Below are 25,059 nucleotides of genomic sequence, written 5' to 3' on the forward strand. Positions count from 1 at the left end.
ACCACATGACATTTTTTACTTTATGCCCCAGAACAAATTTCAAAATGATCTTAGAAATTGTATAAAAAAAAAAAATAAAAAAAAGAAAGAAAGAAAGGGTGTATTCAAGTAATTGTTTTGAGAGAACTGCATTTTTTTGTTATATACAGTATATATAATTTAAAGATTTGAAATGAGTGTCACATCATTGACCCAGATACCAAATGTATCTAAATAAATCTATAGTTTGTATAAAAATGCAGGTGTATTGAGTTATGCTTATCTATTGGTACAACAGAAACGAGAGCTTACATGGACATCTATTGTACATTTGTTTCGACTACATCCATATTTTTGAGGTATTTTATCAGGTTTACTTCCGTAACGTTTCTTGTGTGTTCTCATTCAAAATCTGGTGAAATGTTGTCATCTCCTCCTCTTCTGAACAAGAGTGTAACGCTATTAGGTTTGTATTGTAAATTTTTGAAATAACGTGAATATGAAAAAGTGAACACGGAGCGTTTTGCTTTCTCAATGCACATTATAAGCAAAACTGACTGTTTAAATGCACGATCTTACAGCGACTGTGTTTAATAAACAGACAACGTCTTGTAAACACTTTAACTGGTGTTCTTTTCTCGAGGAAAGGTAAAAAGGTGTTTAAGCAAAAAATGATTTCTCTCTGCATGTTAACACATTTGCTGACTTTACTGATTTAGGCATCTTATGCAATGTGCACACATCTCTGTTTACATGATGTCCACACCGAAAGAAACACCACAATTTTAAATTTCATGTAAAAATGTTGAACATGTTAAACAAGCGTGCATGTAAACGTATTCTGTGAATGCGAACCGCTCTGAAACCGATGGAAACACTGCTTAGAGTATGTAAAACAGTGCCGCATCTTTAAAGCACACAGCTCATGCATAACTATGTATTTATTTAATTAGAATCGCAGCCTTTCGTACACAATAATCACACTAGACAATTCAGCAATTCCTGTCTCTCCATCCCCAATACCTCATCAAATGATAATTTAGACTTTATTTATACCATTTAAGATATTTAAGACATTTTAATGGCCTTACATTTTGACATTTTTTTAAGGACCCACAGCAACCCTGTCCTACCCCAGCACCCACAGACCATTTACAAGTCCTCTATTGCATGTTGCACACAAATATGGTACACAAATATCACTGCTTTCAGATGTACTTGTCACATAATAAATAAATAAATGTGGGTAGCCTTTCTGGTCCATCAGATGGTCTCTTCCTGTTTAAGTGGACAGTTCTTGCAGAAAATAAACTGTTAATATGTTGATAGTCAAATGTCTGGCTAGGTGAAAACAGGTTTAACAAGCTCATTCTATACGCGTATGTTTGTGTGTATATTACCGTCAGGTGGGTTGGAGAAGGGGTTGTATATGATGGTGTCCAGTGTGCAGGGTCCTCTGGATGAGTGTACAGCAGGGAATCCTGGGATCAGACAGGCGAAGATGAGGAGCTGCTCTTCAGCGCAGTTATTCTGCAGAGCTTGTAGCCAGAGCAAGAACAGACGCATGCCCTCACAGCGGATCTGCAAACACACACACACACACACACACACACACACACACAAAATACACACAACACACACACACCACAATGCAAAATCATTGGCTTTGCTTACATATCCACTGGTTTCCCTCTCAAGTTTTTCATGACAAGTCTAACTTTTAACCTATGATTTCTGAGTATGCACGACATATGTGTAGGTATCAGCACTCTTTTTACGGTGATGTAGGATATCTTGGAATTACAACAAAGAATAATACAATGCAGTGGAATTAATCTACTGATTCAAAAGTTGTCTTACCTTGAAAGAGTTTCCAGTGTGCAAAAGTTTTTTGAGAATAGAACCTAAACAATAAAAACAACACAGTAAGAAAAAGGTTTCAACAGAGACACAATCAAAATCAGGATGTGTACAAAACTTTACAGCCTTTCTACATACAGTAGACAAAACATGAACAATTAAAAAAATAATGATAATAAATAAAGTGATTTGTTAAACAATTTTAATCCTTAAACCACCTTTTGACTTTCTGGCAGCATGTTTACTGATCTGCTGTTTTCATTGGATGTGTTATCAATCTAAAGGCAGACTGTCATTTACTGTATACTGTTAAATAAATCCAATAATCTTTGTGTATGTACGACTCTTCAATCTCTCTCAATTTGATTTCCGAGGACTCCGGTTCACACAAATAATGCTGGGCATAGAAATGCATCTCCTCTTCGACTTCAAACTCTTCAGACATGTTTTGTAAGTTCAGTTCTCTGTTTTGTGTGAAGTAGGGTTGCCACGGTGTATGGTGTTACAAGGGACAACACTGGTGTGAAATTTTATACCGGGTAAAAGGGGGAAACATTAAGAATGGAACTTCTAATATCAATACAATAGCCTAACGAATTAAACAGCCTTAAATCAAGAATATTTGCCTAATGAAGAGTTTGCGACCCATGATAAATGAACCTAAATAATGCAACGAATGCCAGATGTTCTTTACCAACGTATCAAATTACAAAGGCAGCAAAGTATGCGCACTGATAGAAGACGTTTAATTACAGATAGCGAATATAATGTGCATGATGGGTAACTGTAAGTTGTCTTGGATTCGGAATGACACAAGTAATGCTGTTAGACACTCAGACACACACTTGAAAAAACACACTTTTTATATTTTTTTAGAACAGATGACAGAAAAGCCGTCTATGACCATGTTTGACGTGCTGTTTGTACGAAGGCGTGCAGTCTCGTGGAATATGCGTATGTAAAGGGTTCTCACAAACCCTTCTTAAAAATTTTGCAAGAATAGTATCGTATCTGAGATTGCTGCAAATGACCTCAGACTATCTCAGCTCAGGAGGTGCTTTGAGTTCAGGGTCACTTTATATATAGCCTATACATCTGTAATTAAATCATAAAATAATACAAAAACACATTCACCTCGAACCATGATTTATATTTCAGTGATTATTATCATCATTATAATTATTATGTTTACATTTATAATTGTTTTTAGATCTTAATTTGTATTAGTAATTTTCTGCCTGTTGTCACAGACGGATACTTGCGTGACGGTAAATGGAAAGGTGGTTATATATGAATTTTGTATTTTTTTGACCACTTCGTTATTTTAATAACTTTTTTCGTGTCGTTTGAAGTGCAATTTAAAATCTAAAAATGTCTTTAAATAAATTAATTTTAATGCAAAATCACTAAAGCAAGAATATTCACTGATCCCTCAGCCGGGGGGGGGGGGGGGGGGGTGATGATGTAATTGGATATTGTGATATTTATTATTTTATTTTTTTTAATAAAAATATTGTGAACACATTTCTTGCATATCCCCCAGTCCTAGGATGGAACAAAACAAATTTATTCACACACGTTCAAAGTCATTACCCTTCCGAAGCAGCTAAACTGGGTCCTGAGATAAAAGGTCATAAAACACCAACATTAAACCCACAAAAACCCAAAATAAGTGATGTATTTGCCCGGACAACGAAATACCCGAATGGTAGCCCATGATGGAGAGAATGCATGGATGAAGTAGGTTCGTTGCCAAAGAGATGTTGCCCTTCACAACTGTTGAAAAACCATCTTTCAAAAAGTTGAACAACACTTAATTGTTTTTTTTTTTCAGTTTCATTAGAATTTTTAGTTAAAATAAATTAGTTCAAAGTTCAAAATCAAGCTGCCTTGCGTTATTGTGTAGGCTATTGCTTAACGAAAATTACCCCATAGTACCACTTAGCGTCAAACCAGCGGTAATACCGGTGTTAGCAGGTTTGAACGTGAACACCACACCGGTGTGATAATTATGATATCATGGCAAGTCTAGTGTGCAGCTGTTTTGTTTTCTGTTGTTAATATCTCTGTGCTGGTCTGATTGTACCAAACAAGCGAGTTTTTGCTTGAACGCCCCATCTCCTGAGCAGGGGCTCTCGTGCAATCATGAACGCGCACAGGAGAGCAACGGTCGGTGAAGATTTTAACTAAATAATACGTTTGATTTCGGTTTGTTTCTCACCAAACCTTATAGTATGCCTTCAGAAAAAGGCATGAATCACATTTATTAGACTTCTGAAATATACTTTTGCATCCTTTCGAGGCTTGAAGAGGTGGTCACAATCCACTGCCATTGTATGACATCATTAAGCAGATTTGTTTTTTTCTCACAAAATGTCTCCCTACGCGTACTGAAAAAGATAGAAAGTCATACTGCTTTAGAACAAGACGAGGGTGAGGAAATAATGAATGAATTTTCATTTTTGGGTGAACTATCCCTTTAATATTGTATGGTCTTAAAGAACAGAAGATCTAGCGAGAAAAGTGCTGTGAAAAAATTGGTAAAAATATAAGAAACACCACATGAATAAGGATCTTTACGCTTAAGCACATCACATCTAGCAGCAAAGGAGAGTTACAATTTAAGGATTACTTCAGCACAGTAAAAAATCTTTTAGTCAATTGTCACTAAATTCAATAGGTCTGTCTGTCTATGTGTCTGTCTGAGCAAAGGGCTCTAATTGAGGTTATTGCAACCTCTTAGGGTCCTCCTCTATGGGTGACTGAAGCCACGAGACGCATAATTTAATTTTGCAATTTGCATTTCAAATGAAGCCTCTCATTTGCATTTCTCATTTATTAACCTCCTGCTCTTACTCTCTCTGAAGATAATTATTTTCTCTCAGAACGCCAAGCATTTAAACCAGGTTACACTTACTTGCTCCTGAACATGCTTTAACTGCAGACACACACAAAACTATACAGACAGACTCATACATTACAATGCAAAAAGAAATAGGGATACTGTTACAATAGTTCAATTTAAAAAAAAAAAACAATTATGTAGTATGGACGCTTTCAATGTAAAATGTGGTGTGAACAGCACTGAGAGTCACTTACCTATACTGTGAAACTGCCATCGGCTGTTGATTCTCTCAGGTAGAAGTTGCAGAATTTTCTGAAGGAACAATATAAGGACAGACATTCAGCACATTGAACTCAAGATACATTATTATTGCGTGGAACACACACAGTAAAACAATGAAGTGTTAGCATTATAATATACACATTAGAGAGAGTGTGTGTGGTAGTAGAAATACCATAGCTTAGTAGGGGAGACTAGGGCTTGTTGTCATAGCTTTTATTTAAGTGATTTTTTCTCATTGTGGGGTTATTTTTGAAAGTTAATTTTATGTATAGATATACCTTGGAATCTTGTCTTAAAGTCTTACCTCTACAGAGAGGCTTGTTGTCACATTATATTGAGTAAGCTGTCACAATGGGAAGCCGCTGTTTATTGACACTGATTTGAGAAGAATACCTTTGTTTGTATGAAATAAGGACTCCCATCTTAAGTAGGGATGTGCACGCGTAATCGACTAATTGAGTACTCGTCCTGTACCAGCTAATCGACTTTTAAAAACACTACTTGAATATCGCAAATTTATTTTCATTTGTGCATTTGCCTGCCGTGGGCAATGCAGAATTATCCTGTGCTTTCCCTCTGGATCTCTCACAAAATCTTGGAGTTACAACTGAGTCCACTGGGGGACGCTGTGTGTGTGTGTCAGTGAGCCAAGTGTGGCAATACTTGTAATATTTTGATTCCTTTTGAATTCTACTATTGATATTCGGTTCTTGAAGTCCTGCAAACCAACGGACAAGAATCTGTCTTTATGGTGGAAAGGAAATGCAAAGCGGTACGAGAAACTTGGAAGCTTATCAGACCAGTATGTTAAATATCTGAACACAGGCGGGGCACATTTTATAAAAAGCCAACTTTCACTACTTGTATTTCTGAATAACATGTGAAATAATAAAACTGTGATGGCCTTTATGTAGACTCTGAGTCTATATACATATGTGCATTACTCTAACGCCGTTCAGTATTGATTACTATGTAAGCTCCAGGTTATTTTTAAATATTTTTTATTTTATTAATGCATATTGTTCATTTCATTTTCAAAGTGTCAAGTTCAAAATTTGTTAAAGTAAGCTTATTTTAAAACCACTCTTGGTAAAGTTTGTGAATAAAACAAAATAAAAATGTCATGTATGTGTCATACTTGATATTTTTAACTGATATTTTAATTTACAAGTAATCGATTACTCGTTTTTTGTGGGTTAGACTCGACTACAAAATTGCCATCCCTAATCTAATGTAAAAAAGCCATCTTCCACAACATACAAGACTGCTTAAGTCTTTAAGAAACAAGAATTATCCTAATTTAAGACCTTTTTGTACTACACTAAAAAATGTTCCTGAGTTTAACAGAAAAAGATTGTAAAAATACTACAGTAAAAAATATTTTAATTGGTTAACTAGTAGAGTGAAAAATCATACTTTAACATGCCAATACATGTAATTTTACTGTAAAATATTGTAAAAAGAAGTAAAAAAGTGTGTGACCCATCACATTTGATTATATTATGTTTATTCTTATTTTTTATACCCTTTATGTACATTGAGGTGCTAATTTATTACTTTTATGGCATTTTAACATGTTAATTCAATGCGATAAATTATATAAAAATAACATGTTAAAAAACATGACACAATTGACCACCTGTACAACTATGGTGGTTAACAGTACATTTAAAAGTGCAAAGCATATTTTTGTAGTCCCAGTAGGTTGGTACATTAATATTATATTATTTAATGATATATATGGCAACTATAAAATATACAGGCACCGAAATGACATATCGTAATGCCTAAAACATAGTCACTGTATTTGTTGTGCAGTTAATTTCTAACCACAGCAGGTTTTGACAACTGGAGTTCCATTCTATGACCTCACTACTGCATGACAGCGCTGTTCTTACTGACACCATATCATTACAGAGAATGCAGACAGTAAAATGTGTCCCTGTTGGGTGATACATAAAGAGACAAGTGGGCTTAGATGGACACGTTTAATGTCACAGGTAATGCCATTATGGGACAATCAGTTAGATCATCTACTTGTCATCATTAGCATAAAGAATGGCAGCAAGAAATCAAGTCCGTCACTGATTATGTCTGTCCTTTTGATAACACACTCGAAGGATGTCAGCCACAAAGCTCAACAAGAACAGGACATGTAAGTTGCCCTCCCTGTCACTATAATCACATGAGTGATGCGACAGCCATCACTCAAAGTGCTAAGACACCCGTCTCACCGTGTCATTCTCATTTACTTCCTGTGTTGATGTGGAACGTGATGACACATGAGAATGAGAGCTTCAAACACCTCCATATTGATCCACAGCATCTATCTGTATGTGTGTAGGACAGCTCTGGATTACAGCCTGTCATTGCCATGAGGGACAAATAACCGGAGGTGATATCCAGCGGCAGAATCTGTTTAGGCTTGCACACTTGGGGTCTGCAGAGAAATGTTTCCATAATACTTCACTCCCTTTTACAGCGGTGCCGAAAAGTGCACCCCTGCTGCGCTGCAATGGTGGATTTGAGATGGTCGGGTTTGGTTGCCAGAGTCGTTGCTAATCTGCGGCAGATCTCCAGGCATAAGGATGGAGCATTACCGCAGGCATTCCTTCATCTGCATGATCCGTACTCAGCGTGCTTACCACAACTGCACGCATGACTGAGAATACACTAGCCATGAAGTGGGGAGGCCTGCGCACTGCCTGGGATTTACAGCTGCCACATGCCACCACAACTTCTGAAGGACCACGTTTGAGCGGCAATTCCCGGACACTTTGACGCATGATGAGACACTGAGATTGAAATAAAAAAAGTTGCATTTTATTTGAATTTGATGTTATAGTCAGTATGGATTGCAACTGATATCTATTATTACAGGGTGCTTTTTTGACTGCAATGTTCTTGCCAACTAGGGGTAGGGAATTTATTTTTTTTTTTTTTATGAATCAAGAATCGTTTTGATTATGGTGAAATCAAATCGTGCAACCTTGTGACATACAATCATGTTACTATACATACTCGTAGTGTGTACTGTGGCAGTTTCCTGGTGAAATAAACACTAGAGGCGCTCTCTAAACCCTAAAGTTGTCATTAATTTGTATTAAAGTTGTATTTGAAATGTCACATTTTAGAATCATAACTTATCAAAACATATACATTCCTTAAACTGTGGCTTTGAGTACAACTAACTCAAAATTATGAAGTACAAAATTGCAGCTGTGTTGAATACCCATGGGCCCTTGCACTTGAATAAATGATTGTAGAGCCGAGGAGGGCGGGGAAGGGCTGGAATGAGACACACCCGGTCCCCAATCAGCCTGATGGGGCGCGTGAGGGATAAAGGCGGCCGGAGACGACATTTCGAGAGAGAGAGAATTGCAGGCAGCTGTACTGTGTGGTTTTGGTTGTGTGTTTGTTTAAGTTGTTTATTAAATTATTATTTAAGTTGTCAAGCCGGTTCTCGCCTCCTCCTTTCAACTAAACCCCCTTACACTGATGTATGTTTGTTCAAATCAAGGGAAAATATGGACAGTTTGAATCTTATGTAGCCATTCACACCCATGTGAAATGTAATACACAAAACAAACTGGATGGCAAAAATAATGTTAAACATATTGTGGAGTCTCACTGGAAGAAAAAAAAAAGATTCTATGGTATTCTATGGTAACCTTTCAATATTTTAATACTCAAGATGGCGCCGAGTATGGCTGCTGCGTTGCGAGCTCCGACACAACATAGCAATGTTTTGTTTGTTTTGTTCACAATTCTTATGTTTTTTTGTCTTGGATGTTGTCTGCCTTATTGTCTACGACAGACAAACACTTTTGGACATTGGTTCAGCAATCTCACAGCGAAAAGCGGACTTCACATTCCTCAATGCCGACCCGCTGTTTACAAACACGCAAGCAGAGCCCTTTGTCTGGGCAGCACGGCTGCGGAAACGCAGGAGGAAAAGGGGAAACAGAGCCGGCGTTCTCATCAGAGTAAGACGCCGTGCAAATCGACCCCCGCTACCCACTATTTTACTGGCAAATGTTCAGTCTCTGGATAACAAGCTCTGCGAGCTGAAAGCGCGGATCTCTTTCCAATGAGAGACGAGGGACTGCTGCATTATCTGCCTAACAGAAACTTGGATGTCTGCGGAGATTCCAGACTCAGCCGTTGAACCCGCGGGGTTCTCTGAGCACCGAGCGGACAGAGCGAAAGACCTCTCAGGTAAAAGCAGAGGAGGTGGTGTATGTTTTATGATCAACAAATCCTGGTGTGATCAGAGAAACGTACATTCTATCAAGTCTTTCTGCTCTCCTGATCTGGAATTTCTTATGCTTCTGTGTCGACCATTCTGGCTACCGAGGGAATTCACAGCGGTCATTATCACTGCTGTGTACATTCCCCCACAAGCCGACACAGACCGGGCACTCAAGGAACTGTATGGGATTATAAGTGAGCAGGAAACCGCGCACCCTGAGGCCGCATTCATTGTGACTGGGGACTTTAATAAAGCCAGTTTCAAATCAGTCGCACCAAAATATCACCAGCACATTAGTTTCAACACACGAGGGGACCAGGTTTTGGATCATTGCTACTCTCCGTTCCGGGATGGCTACAAATCCCTCCCCCGCCCACCATATGGCAAATCGGACCACTCTTCCATTCTGCTTCTGCCCGCTTACAGGCAGAAACTGAAACAGGAGGCACCCACCCTCAGAACGATCCAGTGCTGGTCGGACCAATCAGACTCTATGCTACAAGACTGTTTTGATCACACGGACTGGGAGATGTTCCGGTCCGCCTCTGATGACGACATCAAGCTTTACGCTGATAGCGTAATGTGTTTCATCAGAACGTGCGTAGAGGAAGTGATTCCAACCAGAACTGTACGAATCTATCCGAATCAGAAGCCGTGGATCAATAGCGATGTTCGCGCGGCACTTAATGTGCGGACCTCCGCTTTTAATTCCGGGAACGCGGAGGAGCATAAACAAGCCAGTTATGCCCTCCGAAAAACTATCAAAACAGCAAAACGCCAGTACAGGAGCAAGATTGAAGGACAGTTTAACACCACCAACTCTAGAAGCATGTGGCAGGGAATTAACATCATCACGGACTTTAAAGGGAATAAAAACTCCGCCATGAACACCGCTGCCTCTCTACCGGATGAGCTAAATACTTTTTATGTTCGTTTCGAGGGAAATAACACCGCCCTCGCGGAGAGAGCTCTCACGGCCGAAGCTACAGAGGTTAGTTCACTCTCCGTCTCTGTAGCGGATGTAACCCGATCCTTCCGACGGGTGAATATCCGCAAAGCCGCGGGCCCAGACGGCATTCCGGGCCGCGTCATCAGAGCGTGCGCGAACCAGCTGGCTGGTGTTTTTACGGACATTTTCAACCTTTCCCTCTCTTTGTCTGTAGTCCCCACATGCTTTAAAACATCCACCATTGTGCCTGTACCAAAACAATCAAAAATAACTTGTTTAAATGACTGGCGTCATGTTGCTCTGACCCCCATCATCAGCAAATGTTTTGAGAGACTAATCAAAGATTACATCTGCTCTGTGCTGCCTTCTCTCTTGACCCATTGCAGTTTGCTTACCGCAACAACCGCTCTACTGATGATGCCATTGCATCTACAATACACACTGCTCTCTCCCACCTGGAAAAAAAGAACACTTATGTGAGAATGTTGTTTGTAGACTACAGCTCAGCATTCAACACCATAGTGCCCTCCAAGCTAGATGAGAAACTCCGGGCTCTGGGCTTAAACAGCTCGCTGTGCAGCTGGATCCTGGACATCCTGTCAAGCAGACGCCAGGTGGTTAGAATAGGCAGCAACATCTCCTCATCACTAACCCTCAACACTGGAGCCCCACAGGGCTGTGTTCTCAGCCCACTCCTGTATTCCTTGTACACACTTGACTGTGTGGCAACACATAGCTCCAATGCCATCATTAAGTTTGCTGATGACACGACAGTGGTAGGTCTGATCACTGACAATGATGAAACAGCCTACAGAGAGGAGGTGCACACTCTGACACACTGGTGTCAGGAGCACAACCTCTCCCTCAACGTCAGTAAGACAAAGGAGCTTGTGGTGGACTTCAGAAGAAAAGACAGAGAACACAGTCCCATCACCATCAATGGAGCACCAGTGGAGAGAGTCAGCAGCTTCAAGTTCCTGGGTGTCCACATCACTGAGGAACTCACATGGTCCATCCACACTGAAGTCGTTGTGAAGAAGGCTCATCAGCGCCTCTTCTTCCTGAGACGGCTGAGGAAGTTTGGAATGAACTGCCACATCCTCACACGGTTCTACACCTGCACTGTGGAGAGCATCCTGACTGGCTGTATCTCCGCCTGGTACGGCAATAGCACCGCCCACAACCGCAAAGCACTGCAAAGGGTGGTGCGAACTGCCAGACACATCATCGGAGGTGAGCTTCCCTCCCTCCAGGAAATATATACAAGGCGGTGTGTGAAAAAAGCTCGGAGGATCATCAGAGACTCCAGCCACCCGAGCCATGGGCTGTTCTCACTGCTACCATCAGGTAGGCGGTATCGCAGCATCAGGACCCACACCAGCCGACTCCATGATAGCTTCTTCCCCCAAGCAATCAGACTTCTGAACTCTTGATCTCCCACGATCAAAATACATCAGCACTGCACTTTATTACCCTTACTCTTATATCTCACACCGTACTATTATAAATTATATTATTATTATTATTATATTATGTTCTCTCTTAACAACTGACTATCAACCGACAGCCTGAATGTCAATACAGTACAATACTGTACATTCTATATATATATATATATATATATATATATATATATATATATATATATATATATATATACTTTTTTTATATTTTAATTTTAAATTTTTATTGAATAATGTGTATCTATATAGTAAAAAAAAAAAACAAAAAAAACAAAAACAGCGTATTGTATACTGTACAGTGTATGTTATTATTTGAGAGAATTTCACACACCATTGCACTTGTGTATATGGCTGTGTGTCAATAAAGTGATTTGATTTGATTGATTTGAATATTTAGCATACTTTAGCACAGACCCAAAACAAATCAAATCAAATAATCAAATAAAATTAATAGAACAATGGAAACACACAATAAACCACATTTATCTCATGCCATGAATATGACTGACATGCTTTATGATAGGATCATGTCTGTATTATTTTATGATCAATTGTCCAACTTTATTAGCTTGTTTTCAACAGTCTACATTTTTTTTATTATTATTTTTTTTTTTTTAGAGAAGACAGAGAGAGCGAGCATTTATGCTGAGAACATGATAGATGTGTTTCTCTTCACCACATTTGGAGAAGATGAGAAAAGCATCAATATGGCAACAATCAATTAAATACAATCTTTTTCACAATTGCCAGCAAATCATTGAAAAAAAAAATCTAAATGAACAGGAGTAAAAATTAATTTTTTAAAACTGACTGGTTTGACAAAGAATGTCAAATGTCAAGAAAAGAACTACGATTGTTATCAAATCAAAAACAGAGACCCCGCAAACCAAAAAACACATGCCACCTATCAACAAATTCTTAAAAAGTACAAGTCACTGCTAAAAAGCAAAAGAGCTGAACATATGACAACAAAGATCAACAAGATTGAGGAAGCAGTTGATCAAAATGTATTCTGGGAATTATAGAACAATTTAAATAAGTCCAAAAAAGAACAACAAATTCCCATCTGTGATCCTGGACAGAACATTTTGGAAACCTTTACACACAAAGTGAACTAAACTCCACCCCCCAAAAAATATGACCTGCCAACTACATCAACTAGAATACACAATACAATTAAAACAATTAAATCATTTGGACACCCCATATCACTAAAGGATCTAATCTAATGGTTCAGATGGAATTTGCAATGAGATGTTGAAACATGGCAGCCCCAAACTGAATGAGGCCATTCTCAATTCCTCAATTTGCTCTTAAAATCAGGACACTTTCCTGAGAATTGGAAAGAAAGTCAAATCACCCCAATCTTCAAACAAGGTGACACATTTATCCCAAACTATAGGGGCATTTCATTGAGCAGCAACCTTGGCAAACTATTCTGCTGAATTATGAATGACAGATTAACCCAATATCTCCAGGAACACAAGATTTTAAACAACTGTCAAACTGAATTCATGAAAACAAGTGATCATATCTACACACTGAACACACTTGTACACAAGCATGTCCACCAAACAAAACAAGGAAAAATATCTGGTTGCTTCATTGATTTAAACAACAACATTTGATTCAGTTTGGCATAACGGTCTCTTCCTAAAACTGATTCAGAGTGGAACAGGAGGAAAGGTTTATGATTAAGGACATGTACAAAGACAACAAATGCAGCATTAAAATACACAACAAAAGAACTGAATATTTCAGCCAAAATAAGGGAGTTTGTCAAGGCTGCAGCCTAAGCCAACTTTATTTAATATTTATATAAATGAATTGGCCACAATGCTTCAAAACTCTTCTTGCCCTGGACTCACTCTAGAGGACAGAGAAATTAAATGTCTTCTATACGCAGACGACCTACTGCTGCTCTCCCCTACTGAGGGGGGATTACGTGAAAGCCTCTCAATTCTAGAAATGTACTGCATTAACTGGGCCTTACCAACAAACATGGACAAGTCCAAAGTCCTAATTTTTCAAAAGAAAAATAGTCTTAAAGACAAAAAATGTGTTTTTACATTTGGTGGAGAAATTCTTAGCCATGTTACCAGTTACGGTTATTTAGGTCTAACAATCTCGGCTTATGGTCAGTTTGATATGGCTGTAAATGATGTATCAGACAAGGCTTGTAGGGCATTTTACAGTGTAAGAAAAATATTTTTCAAATTAAACCCCACAATCAAACTGTGGCTGAAAATATTTGACAGTGTCATCAAACCCATCCTTCTGTATGGCAAATCTGGGAACCCAAATATAAAGTAAATTATGAATCCTGGGACAAAAGTTCAATTGAAAATTTCCACCTTGAATTTTGTAAAAACATCCTGGGAGTTACTGTTACTCATTGTTCTCTGTAGTTACTTTTCTTTACATTTTGTGCACTTACCTGTATGATTATTATTATTTGACTTTATGTAATACGTTTTTTTTTTTTTTTTTCCTCATTTTTTTCTGTTTGTTTTATTTTTTGTTAAAGAATGCTTTGGCAACATTCAGTACATTGTATACGGGCGGGGGGGTGTAATGGGATGTCTGGGAAGTTGCTTACTGGACAAAAGAGCCTACCACCAAGTCTCTATGATATTCTGGTCCTTAGATACTGTATGATTCGAGGCCTTTCTTCGATTTAATGAAATTAGGGTTATCGATTTAATGTGTTAATTTTGTGTGATTAATTATATGAATAATAACGCATAAACAAACCCCGCAATTAATCATGCCCCCGACCTGTACGTAAATTTCATAACAAGGATTGTTCCTACCATTGGAGTAGTCTCAGCCTCAGATGACACACCCATGGACCACCCACAGTCCATGCACTAACCGTCTGATGCACATAGTACACAAAATTGAAAAACACTTTCTCTAAACATTCAGCGCAAATCTGATTGGCTGATTTGATGGAACTTCCGAGAGTAGAAGCAAACCAGACTTTATCAGTCTGCCTGAAAACAGAATCATGTTCACAAGGTTTTTCTTCTTCTAAAACATTGTCAGTGCATTGGTAATATCTTGCAGTGCTGTTTATTTCTTGTCATATTTTTATCAACAATGTTTGAATTAAAATTTTAACAATTATCCTCATGGTCCCGTCTTTGTTAACGTTATCAAACAACACATTCGTATGCGAGATTAACACCGAGTTCTGGATGTGTATTCCGTGCGGCTGGAAACATAACTAAAGTGAGATCCTCTTAAAAACCAGACAAAGTTGCTTTTTTCCTGTAATTTTTATTTTATTCTTATAAAAGCATCTAAAAATTGAAAAGCTTCCAGCAAAGGTAAAACTGACCTATTTAATTATTGTCCAGATGTTCAGTGATATTTAGTTGTGTTGAATATTGGAGTTTAGCCAAATTAACAGAATCTGACATTCTGGAATATTTTTTGCCATTGACGTGTAGCCTACATGTTACTGATGTATAAAATAGGCTGTGTGGTGCAATAACATACAGACATGTTAAACCAATGCAAAAAGTTTGTTTTTGTGTCATTTTGGGAATTTTTGTGATATTGTTCAGTGACGCACTTTTTTTCAATGATAAACACGTAATTTGCGTGCACCCCCTCGCCCACCGTACAACTGGCGGTGACTGGCCCTTAAAACCGTGGTGGTAAAAAATTGCCACCGCAACAGCCCTATTTGGCAGAAGCTTTTATTTTGGAGTGAAGCCCTTTCAGTTTTATGTGTTTTTGACTGTAGCTTCACCTCCGGAAAAGCACGTCGCTGCATTCCAGTTGGGTTAAATCAGCCTCCAAAGGGCACTTCGAAGGGAGAACAATCATCAAATTCCAATAAAATTTACTTCAAAGGTGATTTCCGAATTAACATTATTTTTGAACCCCACACACCTTTCAGCCCTCCAAAGCTCTCACAGTGGATGGTAAATTCTTCGAAGGGAATACTGCATAGGGAGGATCACTTTAGAGTGGAATGCATCCCTAATGTTATTATTAAACAGCAAAAGGCTATTTAATAAAATAAATATGTAGTCTGTATGTGCCTCACGATGCAAAGTGAATTAGTGCTCTGCTCGCTGTCATCTGCTACAAACAGAGTGTTCAATGCTCATGATGGTGTTTTTAGTGTAAGGAGCTCTAAAAGGTACAAGCAGCCAGTGTCGGCACAACAAATTCACTTTGAAGCATGCAGCACATGCAAATTATATATGTATCTCATTAAATCGCAGCCTCTGCAGTTCAATAATCATAATAGGACATAAAGTGATTTTAATTTCTGTGCTGAATGTTTACACAATGACATTCGTAAGTCAGATGGTATCGGTTTTTGGTATTGGAGCATTTTTACAAGATGAGTACATGAGCGCAGTATCAGACATGATTTTGATACAGTATCGGAATTGGGACACCCCTAGAAATGTTACTTTACTCAGGCGATTGTTGTCAAAATGTTAGAATTATTTACAAAAAATAAACAAATATATTGTAAATTATTTGCAAAGTATACATAAATTATAAAATATATGACCATTTTCTTGTCAAACCAAAAGTTACAATGGAGCCACTCTACTACATTGAGTTTTATGGATCAATTATGATCATGAAAATGTCAAGTGAATTTTCTAAAAGACAACTTCAAAAGCTAGCCAGATAACAACTCAATTTGGCCATACTTGATTATTTGGGGCAACCACAATGTCTATTGTGGTTACAGCCCTAACAAATACCACTAAAAATGTGAAGACTTGACTGGGGGAAATTAGTTTCACTTACTACAGCAAAAATTACATATTAAATTCCATACGCTTAATATCCAACGAATCAAAGAAAGAGCACCAAAAAACAAACAAACCTGCGAGCCTGCAAAAATCTTCCAATCACAGGCAGGTGGATCTATTCTACCAGAATTGGAGGGTTACTCAAGGTCTTTTAGACTGATGATGAGAGAGGAAGTAAAAGATGATAGAAAGATCGAGAGCGAGCCACTGAGAATAGACTGTGTTCCAGCTCCTTGTTCTCTTATTTACGACCTTTTAGGGCAATTTACATGCTGTAGAGTTCAAATGGGTCTAAATGGACATCAAAGATTATGGCCAATCAGCTCTGCTTGTGAGAACATGGACATGGTTATACACTGATTACATGCTTCAAAAATTTGGAAAAGTTGCTGGCATCATATTAATACATTCTCATGGGGTTACATTCTAGTCTGACGAGGTCAAAGGAACATGTCCATCAGTTTTCTTTATTCACTGGAGGCAAAACTCACATTGACGCAAAAGCCAAGCCAAGCCAACCTTGGGTTAGACCAGTCAAATGGGCTTGAGAAATGAGGCAAAATAAATAAGATGATGGGTCAAGGGCCGAGAGGACTGATGATGTTGTGGGGCGACAGACAGAACAGTCTGACACCACAGTGTTCAGGAACGGTCCAGCAAAACTAGATCAGGGACCCCAACAAGTTTCTCACAGATGCTAAAGTCATGACTTAGCAAAGAATATATGCATTTTACTTGATTTTATCCACTAAAAACTGATTGAATCGTGAAAAGTGGTCTCTTTATGGCAAATGGTTTGATGGGCTGTGACATAAGAGGGCTTGATAACATCAGCAGGAATGTTGTTTCAGAGGTGGAGCAAGTCGTTTACATTTTGATAAGATTATGATTATTTCTTTGGAATAAAACTCACAGATGAATTTTGTATAATACAATAAGACCAGGAACATGTATAAAGAAAGTAAATTGGGTCTATTTTTATTTCATTTTGACTTAAAATTCTAGACAAACATTTTCTTCTAAGAAATATACAGTGTATATACAGTATACATACAAACATACGTATAATATATACACACACACGCACACACACACATACACCCGGTCAAAAGTTTTGAAACACTTACTCATTCTTTATTATATATTTTTAGAATTATTAGAATAATAGTAAAGTCATCAAAACTATGGAATAACATAAATGGAACTATGGGAATTGTGTTGTGACTAAACAAAATCCAAAATAAATCAAAACTGTGTTATATTTTAGCATCTTCAAAGTAGTCACCCTTTGCCTAGAATTTGCAGACATGTACTCTTGACATTTTCTCAACCAACTTCTTGAGGTATCACCCTGAGATGCTTTTTAAACAGTATTGAAGGAGTTCCCATCTATGTTGCTTTTCTTTATTATTTGGTCCAAGTCATCAATTTCCAAAAAAAAAAAAAAAAAAATAATTATTATTAAATTTGAGTTTTATAATGAAATAAATTAATATGGTGGCACAATTATATTTTTGTCTACAAAACTAATTTCAAACATTTAAGCATACGCCTCCAGATCAAAAGATTTTTAAGATCATGAGAAACATTTCAGTCAAGTGTTTCAAAACTTTTGATCGGTAGTGTATATATATATTTGTATATACACAGTATATATACAAAATTTCTTAATACAAAAATAAAAACTTTTTCAAAGATAAAACTGGTAAATAAAATAAATAAAATGATAAATGCTTTTTGCATATCTTTTCAGCAAATTCAAATACATTAACAAATAAAATCAAATAAGAGCTGCTAGATTTAGATACAAAATGCTATCAGAACAAACAAGAACTGCTACATTTTGCTGTAAAGTGCTGTAACTTGTTGACTTTTGAAATGTAAACTGGAGTTTACTTTACTGTCCACCACTGACTGGAATGCCTAGGTTCTTTTGTAGAAACAGAAGCTGGTCTAAATGTTCTGGAGCGAGTGTGCTCCGCTGTGCATTTACTATGTCTCTGGCAGTGGAGACTACCTTCTCTGCCCCAACACTAGTACCAGGGATGTATAGATGCGCTTAGCCAACTTGGCCCGGAGGGTAAAGACAGTCTCGTGGGACCTCCACCAGCTGGGGGAAGTTTTCTGAGAGCGATAGTGGGGAGGCCTCCAGATACTTCTTCATCTCTTCCTCAGCTCTGGTGTTGGCAGATTTAGGGACAACTCTGTCATTAGTGAATGTCTTGCCCAATAGATTCACCAGTGCAGATGTTCTTCTTTTGGGGGCAGGGCCTTCATCTAGGCCTTTATCTGGGCTATTTGGCTCCTTAGCACTGTCCTCAGGCTCCTCCTGCTGCAGTGAAAGACCACAGAAAACAGTCAACAAAGCCTCATCTTTGAATTCCAAATTCAGTGTTATTATCTTGTATTTCAACTAGGGTCCCTTTCCCTAAGATAAAATTGGATACACCTGATAAATTGGTGTATCTATTCTCTACATGACACTCATACACCTATTTATCACACACACACAATGTATGGTTGTGCTTATGAAATCTGTATAGTTATTAAGCAAACAATTATGATGTGCAAATCATATTTTTCTATACTTTTATTATTAATGATAAAATAGGATATACCTGAAAAATGGAAAAATCTATTCTCCACGACACACACATACACCTAATTATCATACACATACACAAATGTATGGTGGTTGTTCTTACGAAATCTGTATTTTAAGTTAAGTTATTAAACAATTATGATGCAGTGCAAATCATATTTTTCAACACTTAGAATTACCTCAAGTGCTGCAGCCTCAGCAATCACCTTGGAGTATATGTCCTGTTCTTCATCCTGGGAGAGGAAAGGCAGGGCTTTAAACCTGGGGTTGATGGTAGAGGCTGTGTGGAGAATATTGTTCTCCACCACACTCTTGTATGTCTTGGCCAGATCTTCATGGATAGCCTGTTTGATTTCCCGGACGATTGGTGCATCACCACCACAAAACCTGCTTCTGTGTCATGGAGTAGCTGCGCATGCAGTGGAGCTATCATGGACAATGTTGGTGTGCTGTCCTCCGACATTATGTTGGTTGCCTCTTTCATTGGCTTGAGGGCCATTGCCATTTCTTCTACATTGGTGACGTCCACTTCATTTACTGTGCAGATGTCGGCTCCACATTTTCTCACCTGAGGAGAGAGGAGAGCAGCAAATGGCAGGTTGTTGCTCGAGGAATCTGTCTACCATCTCGAACGCACTATTCCATCTTGTAGCCACAATCGTCTTCAACTTGTGGGGTGGCAAGCCTCTGTTTCTCCTCAAGGACATAATTTGCGATGGGGTTGCGGTGGAAAAATCCAGTGATATTCAGAATCCTCCCCAGCAGTCATGATCCAGACGGCAAACATGATATGAGCAAACAAGTTAGCAGCGTTATCGGTAACTATTACCAGGTCAGTGGTTGTGAGCTGCCATTCCTGTGCGAAAGCCTGAAACATCTCATTGACATTTGCAGGTGTGTGGCTTTCATGCATTACTCTTGTTTGCAGACCACGAGACACGAGCTGCCAGTTATCAGTGATGCAGTGAGAGGTAAAGGTGACAAATGACCGAGTTGCCCTTGATGTCCACACATCACACGTGTGCTACTCTTGTTGCCATCTTCAAGGCTTCTGCGACCTTTATCTTTGTCTCTTGGTATGGCTGAGGTACAGCTTTCTCAGTAAAAAGCCGACGGGATGGTATGCTATACCTGGGCTCATTATCAATGATGCTGTAGGGGTGCAGATCTTTTGAAATGAAATAAGCTACTGACAGTTATTTTCTTTGCCAGTTCAGAGTTGGCTGGAAGTTTAGAAAATTGTTGCAGAGTGCGTTGGCTGACCGGAATGTTTGCAACTTGTTTTTGTTCCGCGTCTTTCATCTCTGGATGATAGTGTTCGATGACATTGCATTCGATTTGAGTCCTCATGTTTGTAGTGTTCCCAACATACTTCACCTTCGCTTTACAAAGCTTGCATACTGCATAAGTCTCGTCAAGCTCCTCCTTTCCCTGGAGATGATAAAAGCCAATGTTTGTCCAAACGCTTGCCCTCACTGAAAATGGGGCAGGATGTATTTGTTTTTCCTCCTCCATGGCTCGCGGATAATCCACTGCTGCTGCACTTCCTGCTCACGGCGTGAGGTGTGTGCTCTCTAAACTGTCCGGGTGCTGCACTGCTCTTGCAGTTGACTTCCGCATTTTTTGTTCTGACAACATCACGTTATTAACTAACATTTAGAAAATAGATTTGTTAAATTTGTGAATCGATTCGAATCGGTACAAGATAGAATCGCGTTTCATATGTGAATAAATTTTTTCCCCCATCCCTAATATTATATATATATATATATATATATATATATATATATATATATATATATATCTACCAATCTTTTTTTTTACAGAACTTGAATAAAATCCACTACAACTGTAAAACATGTTTGTGTACATTCATATGTGCCGCGTCACAAAATGTTGCACAAGGGTTTTACTCCAATGACATTGAACGTCTTTGGTTTTTGCACGTCTTGTCATTGACCTCAAACCTTGTGCAACGCGTCTTCATATTTATGAATGTACACGAACAGGACTGACATTCGAGAGATAATACAGAATTTAAGATTTTCAGCGAATTCAAAATGCCTCCCATAAAATTATAGGGCTTATGGACCAATTTTATGACACTTTTATGGTCATAATTTTTGGAGTCATCCCCATTTCACTTTTACTGTTGGGAAAATAGCAATTAGGACAAATACTGTAGCAGCCAGGCTAAACATCTTCTTTGGAGGTCCACAGAAAAAATAAAGTCACACAGGTTTGGAACATGAGAGTGTAAATTATGACAATTTAAATTTTTGGATGAATGATTCCTTTAAGCTGGTCATAACAGGACCATTTCAGACTTCATGTGGCTCTTCAGAGAGATGTTTGGGCTAAAATGCTTTAAGAGGAGATGGAAACACCATGCAAATGCGTGTCTTGTTGTGCCAACTGCCTCCCTCCTGCCATAAGAGGCTCTTTGTGTGTGTGTGTGTGTGTGTGTGTGTGTGTGTGTGTGTGTGTGCACGTGTGGCACCTGTGATTGTGAGACGGGCAGTTCACAGCACACTGCGGGTGGAGAGGAAGCCGCCATTATGTGCCCATCTGGATGCTAAAGACACTGCCTTAAGCTAATGAATATCAAGAGTGATAACAGTGCTCTCATTCATCATCCAGGGGGTATTCCAGAAAGCAGAGTTATCCAACTCTGACATAATCCCTGAACTCTGAGTTGGTTAAACCAAGCATTGCTTACTTTCATTTATTGATTCCTGAATACCAATATTGGGTTACTTCACTCAACCCTCAGTTTGAAACCTAGAAGCTGCGTCCGAAACCACGTACTGTCACACTATGTACTGTATTTGATGAAGGATACACTTCTCGGATGGTAAAACTGTACGTTCTTTTAGGTATGCATGCGAGTAGTATGAATAGATTTCGGACATACTTCACCCGGGACATGGGCATTGTATAGTGACCCGAATATTTGACATAAGAACAACAACTGCGAATACTATCTGCTTTGGTTTTGTTAAACAAGCACCATTTAAGCACAAGGAACAATTATCTTTGTATATAGCACTTACAGTTGAGAAGAGCTGTTTGCTTTGTGATTCACCGCCGTTCCTTTAAATCCAGCGTTTTGAGGTTCCAGCTCCTGAAGGATTATGGGATCATTAAGTGTCCAGTCGATCTGCACTTCAACATTTTGCTGGAAATAGTAGGTCATCCGGGTATTTCTCACTTACTCCTTCATCAATACTGTGGATTCGGATGTACTACTCCATTGGCATACTGTTTTTGTCATACTATATAGTAGGGAAGTATGGATATTCCAATGCAGCGAGAGTCCACAAGTCACCATGGAAAGAAGAATGGGGCTCCATATTTCAGTGACACAGAACTTGAAGTTTTAATGACTGCGAACGAGCATTTAAAAGTCGTCTTGACTCGTTATAGTGATAGGTGCTGCATTAGTTTAGGACGGAAAGTTTGCTTGATGAAAAACATACTGAATCAATGCGTGAGTTTTAATTTCATAAAACTATAAAGTTTTACCGTACTTGTAAAAGCCTAATTAAACATTCATATTAGACCTCTCTCACCCACATTAATGTTTAATAGGTCGACTGTTATTAGGGGCCAAGCACCAAAGGTGCAATGGCACCTAATATATCTGTTAGAATTATTATTATTATTCTGGCTGGGAGTCTATGAACCGTATATAGGAAAATGATGAAATTTGGCACACTGATAGGGGTGGTCATGAATAGCCCCCATATCAAAATTTGGGGTGGCTTTTTTTGCCCATAACTTTTGGACCATATCTCCTAGAAACATGGATTATGCTGTCTGTGGATTCCTTAGGTCATGCAGATTTCAATGCATTTACATTTACATTTACATTTATTCATTTGGCAGACGCTTTTATCCAAAGCGACTTACAAGAGAGGAAAACATAAGCGAATCATCTTAGGAGACAGTGGTATGAAAAGTGCTATATTACAAAGTATCACTAGCATCATAATAGTATTCAAAATAGAATAAAGTGCAACAATTTTTTTTTTTTTTTTTTTTTTTTTTTAATGACTGGTTAAGTGCTCATGGAAAAGATGTGTTTTTAGTCGTTTTTTGAAGACAGAGAGTGAGTCAGCTTCACGGATGGAGTTGGGAAGGTCGTTCCACCAACGTGGTATGATGAAGCTGAACGTCCGGGAAAGTGTTTTGGTGCCTCTTTGTGTTGGTACAACAAGGCGATGTTCCTTAGCCGACCGCAGACTTCTAGTGGGCGCGTAGCTCTGCATAAATGATTTTAGGTATGCTGGTGCAGACCCAGTAACTGTTCTGTATGCCAGCATCAGAGCCTTGAATTTGATATCTGATTTTCCCATATCGGCCATACTGCCTCTCCACCATACTGACATATATAAAAAAATTATATATCTTTTAAATACATTGTCGGATTTCAAAGAAAATTGGTATGCATCATGTCCTCATGATACTTAAGCAGTTTGGAGACAGCACCACCTATAGTTCAAAAGATAACCCACACTTGTGTGCTGACTCTTACCTCAGGAAGTCTCTTTGCCATTCAGTGGGCATGTCAACTGAGTGGCTCATTGTGTTAAAGCACTGGTTTATAGTTTCAAAGGTCCTGGGTTTGATTCCCACTAGCACCAGTGTTAGAGTTGATGTTATATTGTTCTGAAGGTCTTTGTATTGTGCTTACTGAATAGTTGCAGAGCTTATCACAGATCATTTCATCTTGCAGGTATAATTTTTGGTATTCATCATCTTATCATGGTTCTTCTGAGCTCTATTGAAGTGATATGTCTTAAGAAAGTATTGTAGGATTTCAAATAAACTGAACAGTTGCTGGGCTTTTCACCAAATATTTTTTTATTTTGATCTTTGAAGAAAAGTCACATGACCATTACATTTATAATGGTGACTGCTGTGCTTGTCTGCACAAAAAAAAAAAAAAAAAAAAAAAAAAAACTTCTTAGCTCAGATTGTTCCTTTTGGTGGCTTTTAGCCCAGCAACTAAGTGGAGTAGTGATGAGAGCCATTAAATGTCAAACAGGAAGATTCTGGTTCGATCCTGCCTTAAGGCAAGATGCAAGTTGGTGTTACTTTGGTGTGTGTGTCATATGTACTCTATGTGATCTTTGTGTTGTGCAGTGGTTGCCATGCTAGTGCTTGGCCCCGTAATTGCAGCTATACTGTTATTTGTTTGCACTTCATAATATGTATTAACATTCATATTCTATTAATATTATAATTATAGCCTATATAGGTTTGCTATTTTTCATTTGAAGGTTAATTTTACTGGTATTTTTCCACGTACTGTGCATGCTTATTATATTTTATTGTGCGTTATGTGTACTGTATGTACTACTTTTAATACCATTTGATGTATGCAATTTAACATTTGGGTTTCTAAAAACTTGGCATCATATCATTTTTTATTTCCCACTGTTGCTGATGGTTTCATTGTATTAATAGTCCCTCTATAAATAGTAGGATCTCCCACAGTTGTCATCATTTTCCATATATTTAATGTAATGCTTTTCAGTAAAAGACACATGATTATTCATGTGCATTATAAGATGAAGATCAGCTGTAACAGAGGTGGAGAATTATGGGAGGCCCACAGTTATATGTCTATTACTGCATGTACTTTTCTTACTTGGTGTGGCATTACACATGCTTGTTGTCTTGTCCCCTAAAAAGCCATGGCTGGGCATTCTCTTGTAAAGTAGGGTCCATCTACCTTCAGACAGCACCTTGGTACTGAATGAAATGTTGCTTTAACTGAAAATCATGTGTCTGGTTATACATTATGGATGTCTTTGAAAATTAGGTAAAGGTACCTCTTATCTCTTCCTAGTTGTATACGAAGCTGTAAAAGGTCCAGACTGTAATTTAGAGAAGGACCATATACAGCTCCAAATGGAGGGGTTGAGTATCAGAAAGATACATCTTTTCATTGAATCACTTGACTATCAGCTAAAGGAAGGCACTGTAGGTTACTGTAAATGACAGCATGTCTCATTGATATTTTCAGATA

General features: G+C 38.3%; 1 protein-coding gene across 5 annotated transcripts in view; it reads right to left on the bottom strand.

The window, feature by feature from the left end:
- Positions 1–25,059, bottom strand: part of ralgapa2 (Ral GTPase activating protein catalytic subunit alpha 2) — a 288,715-nt gene that overhangs the window by 173,153 nt on the left and 90,503 nt on the right. For all 5 annotated transcript variants that reach the window (XM_051722406.1, XM_051722405.1, XM_051722403.1 and 2 more), the window contains exons 4-6: positions 4,939–4,996; positions 1,840–1,883; positions 1,380–1,560 (exon numbers count right to left, since the gene is read on the bottom strand). In XM_051722406.1, the coding sequence (XP_051578366.1) occupies positions 1,380–1,560; positions 1,840–1,883; positions 4,939–4,996 (283 nt within the window). The remainder of the gene's footprint in view (positions 1–1,379; positions 1,561–1,839; positions 1,884–4,938; positions 4,997–25,059) is intronic.

Source organism: Myxocyprinus asiaticus, chromosome 17 (genome assembly GCF_019703515.2).
Source record: "Myxocyprinus asiaticus isolate MX2 ecotype Aquarium Trade chromosome 17, UBuf_Myxa_2, whole genome shotgun sequence".
Classification (NCBI taxonomy): Eukaryota; Metazoa; Chordata; class Actinopteri; order Cypriniformes; family Catostomidae; genus Myxocyprinus; species Myxocyprinus asiaticus.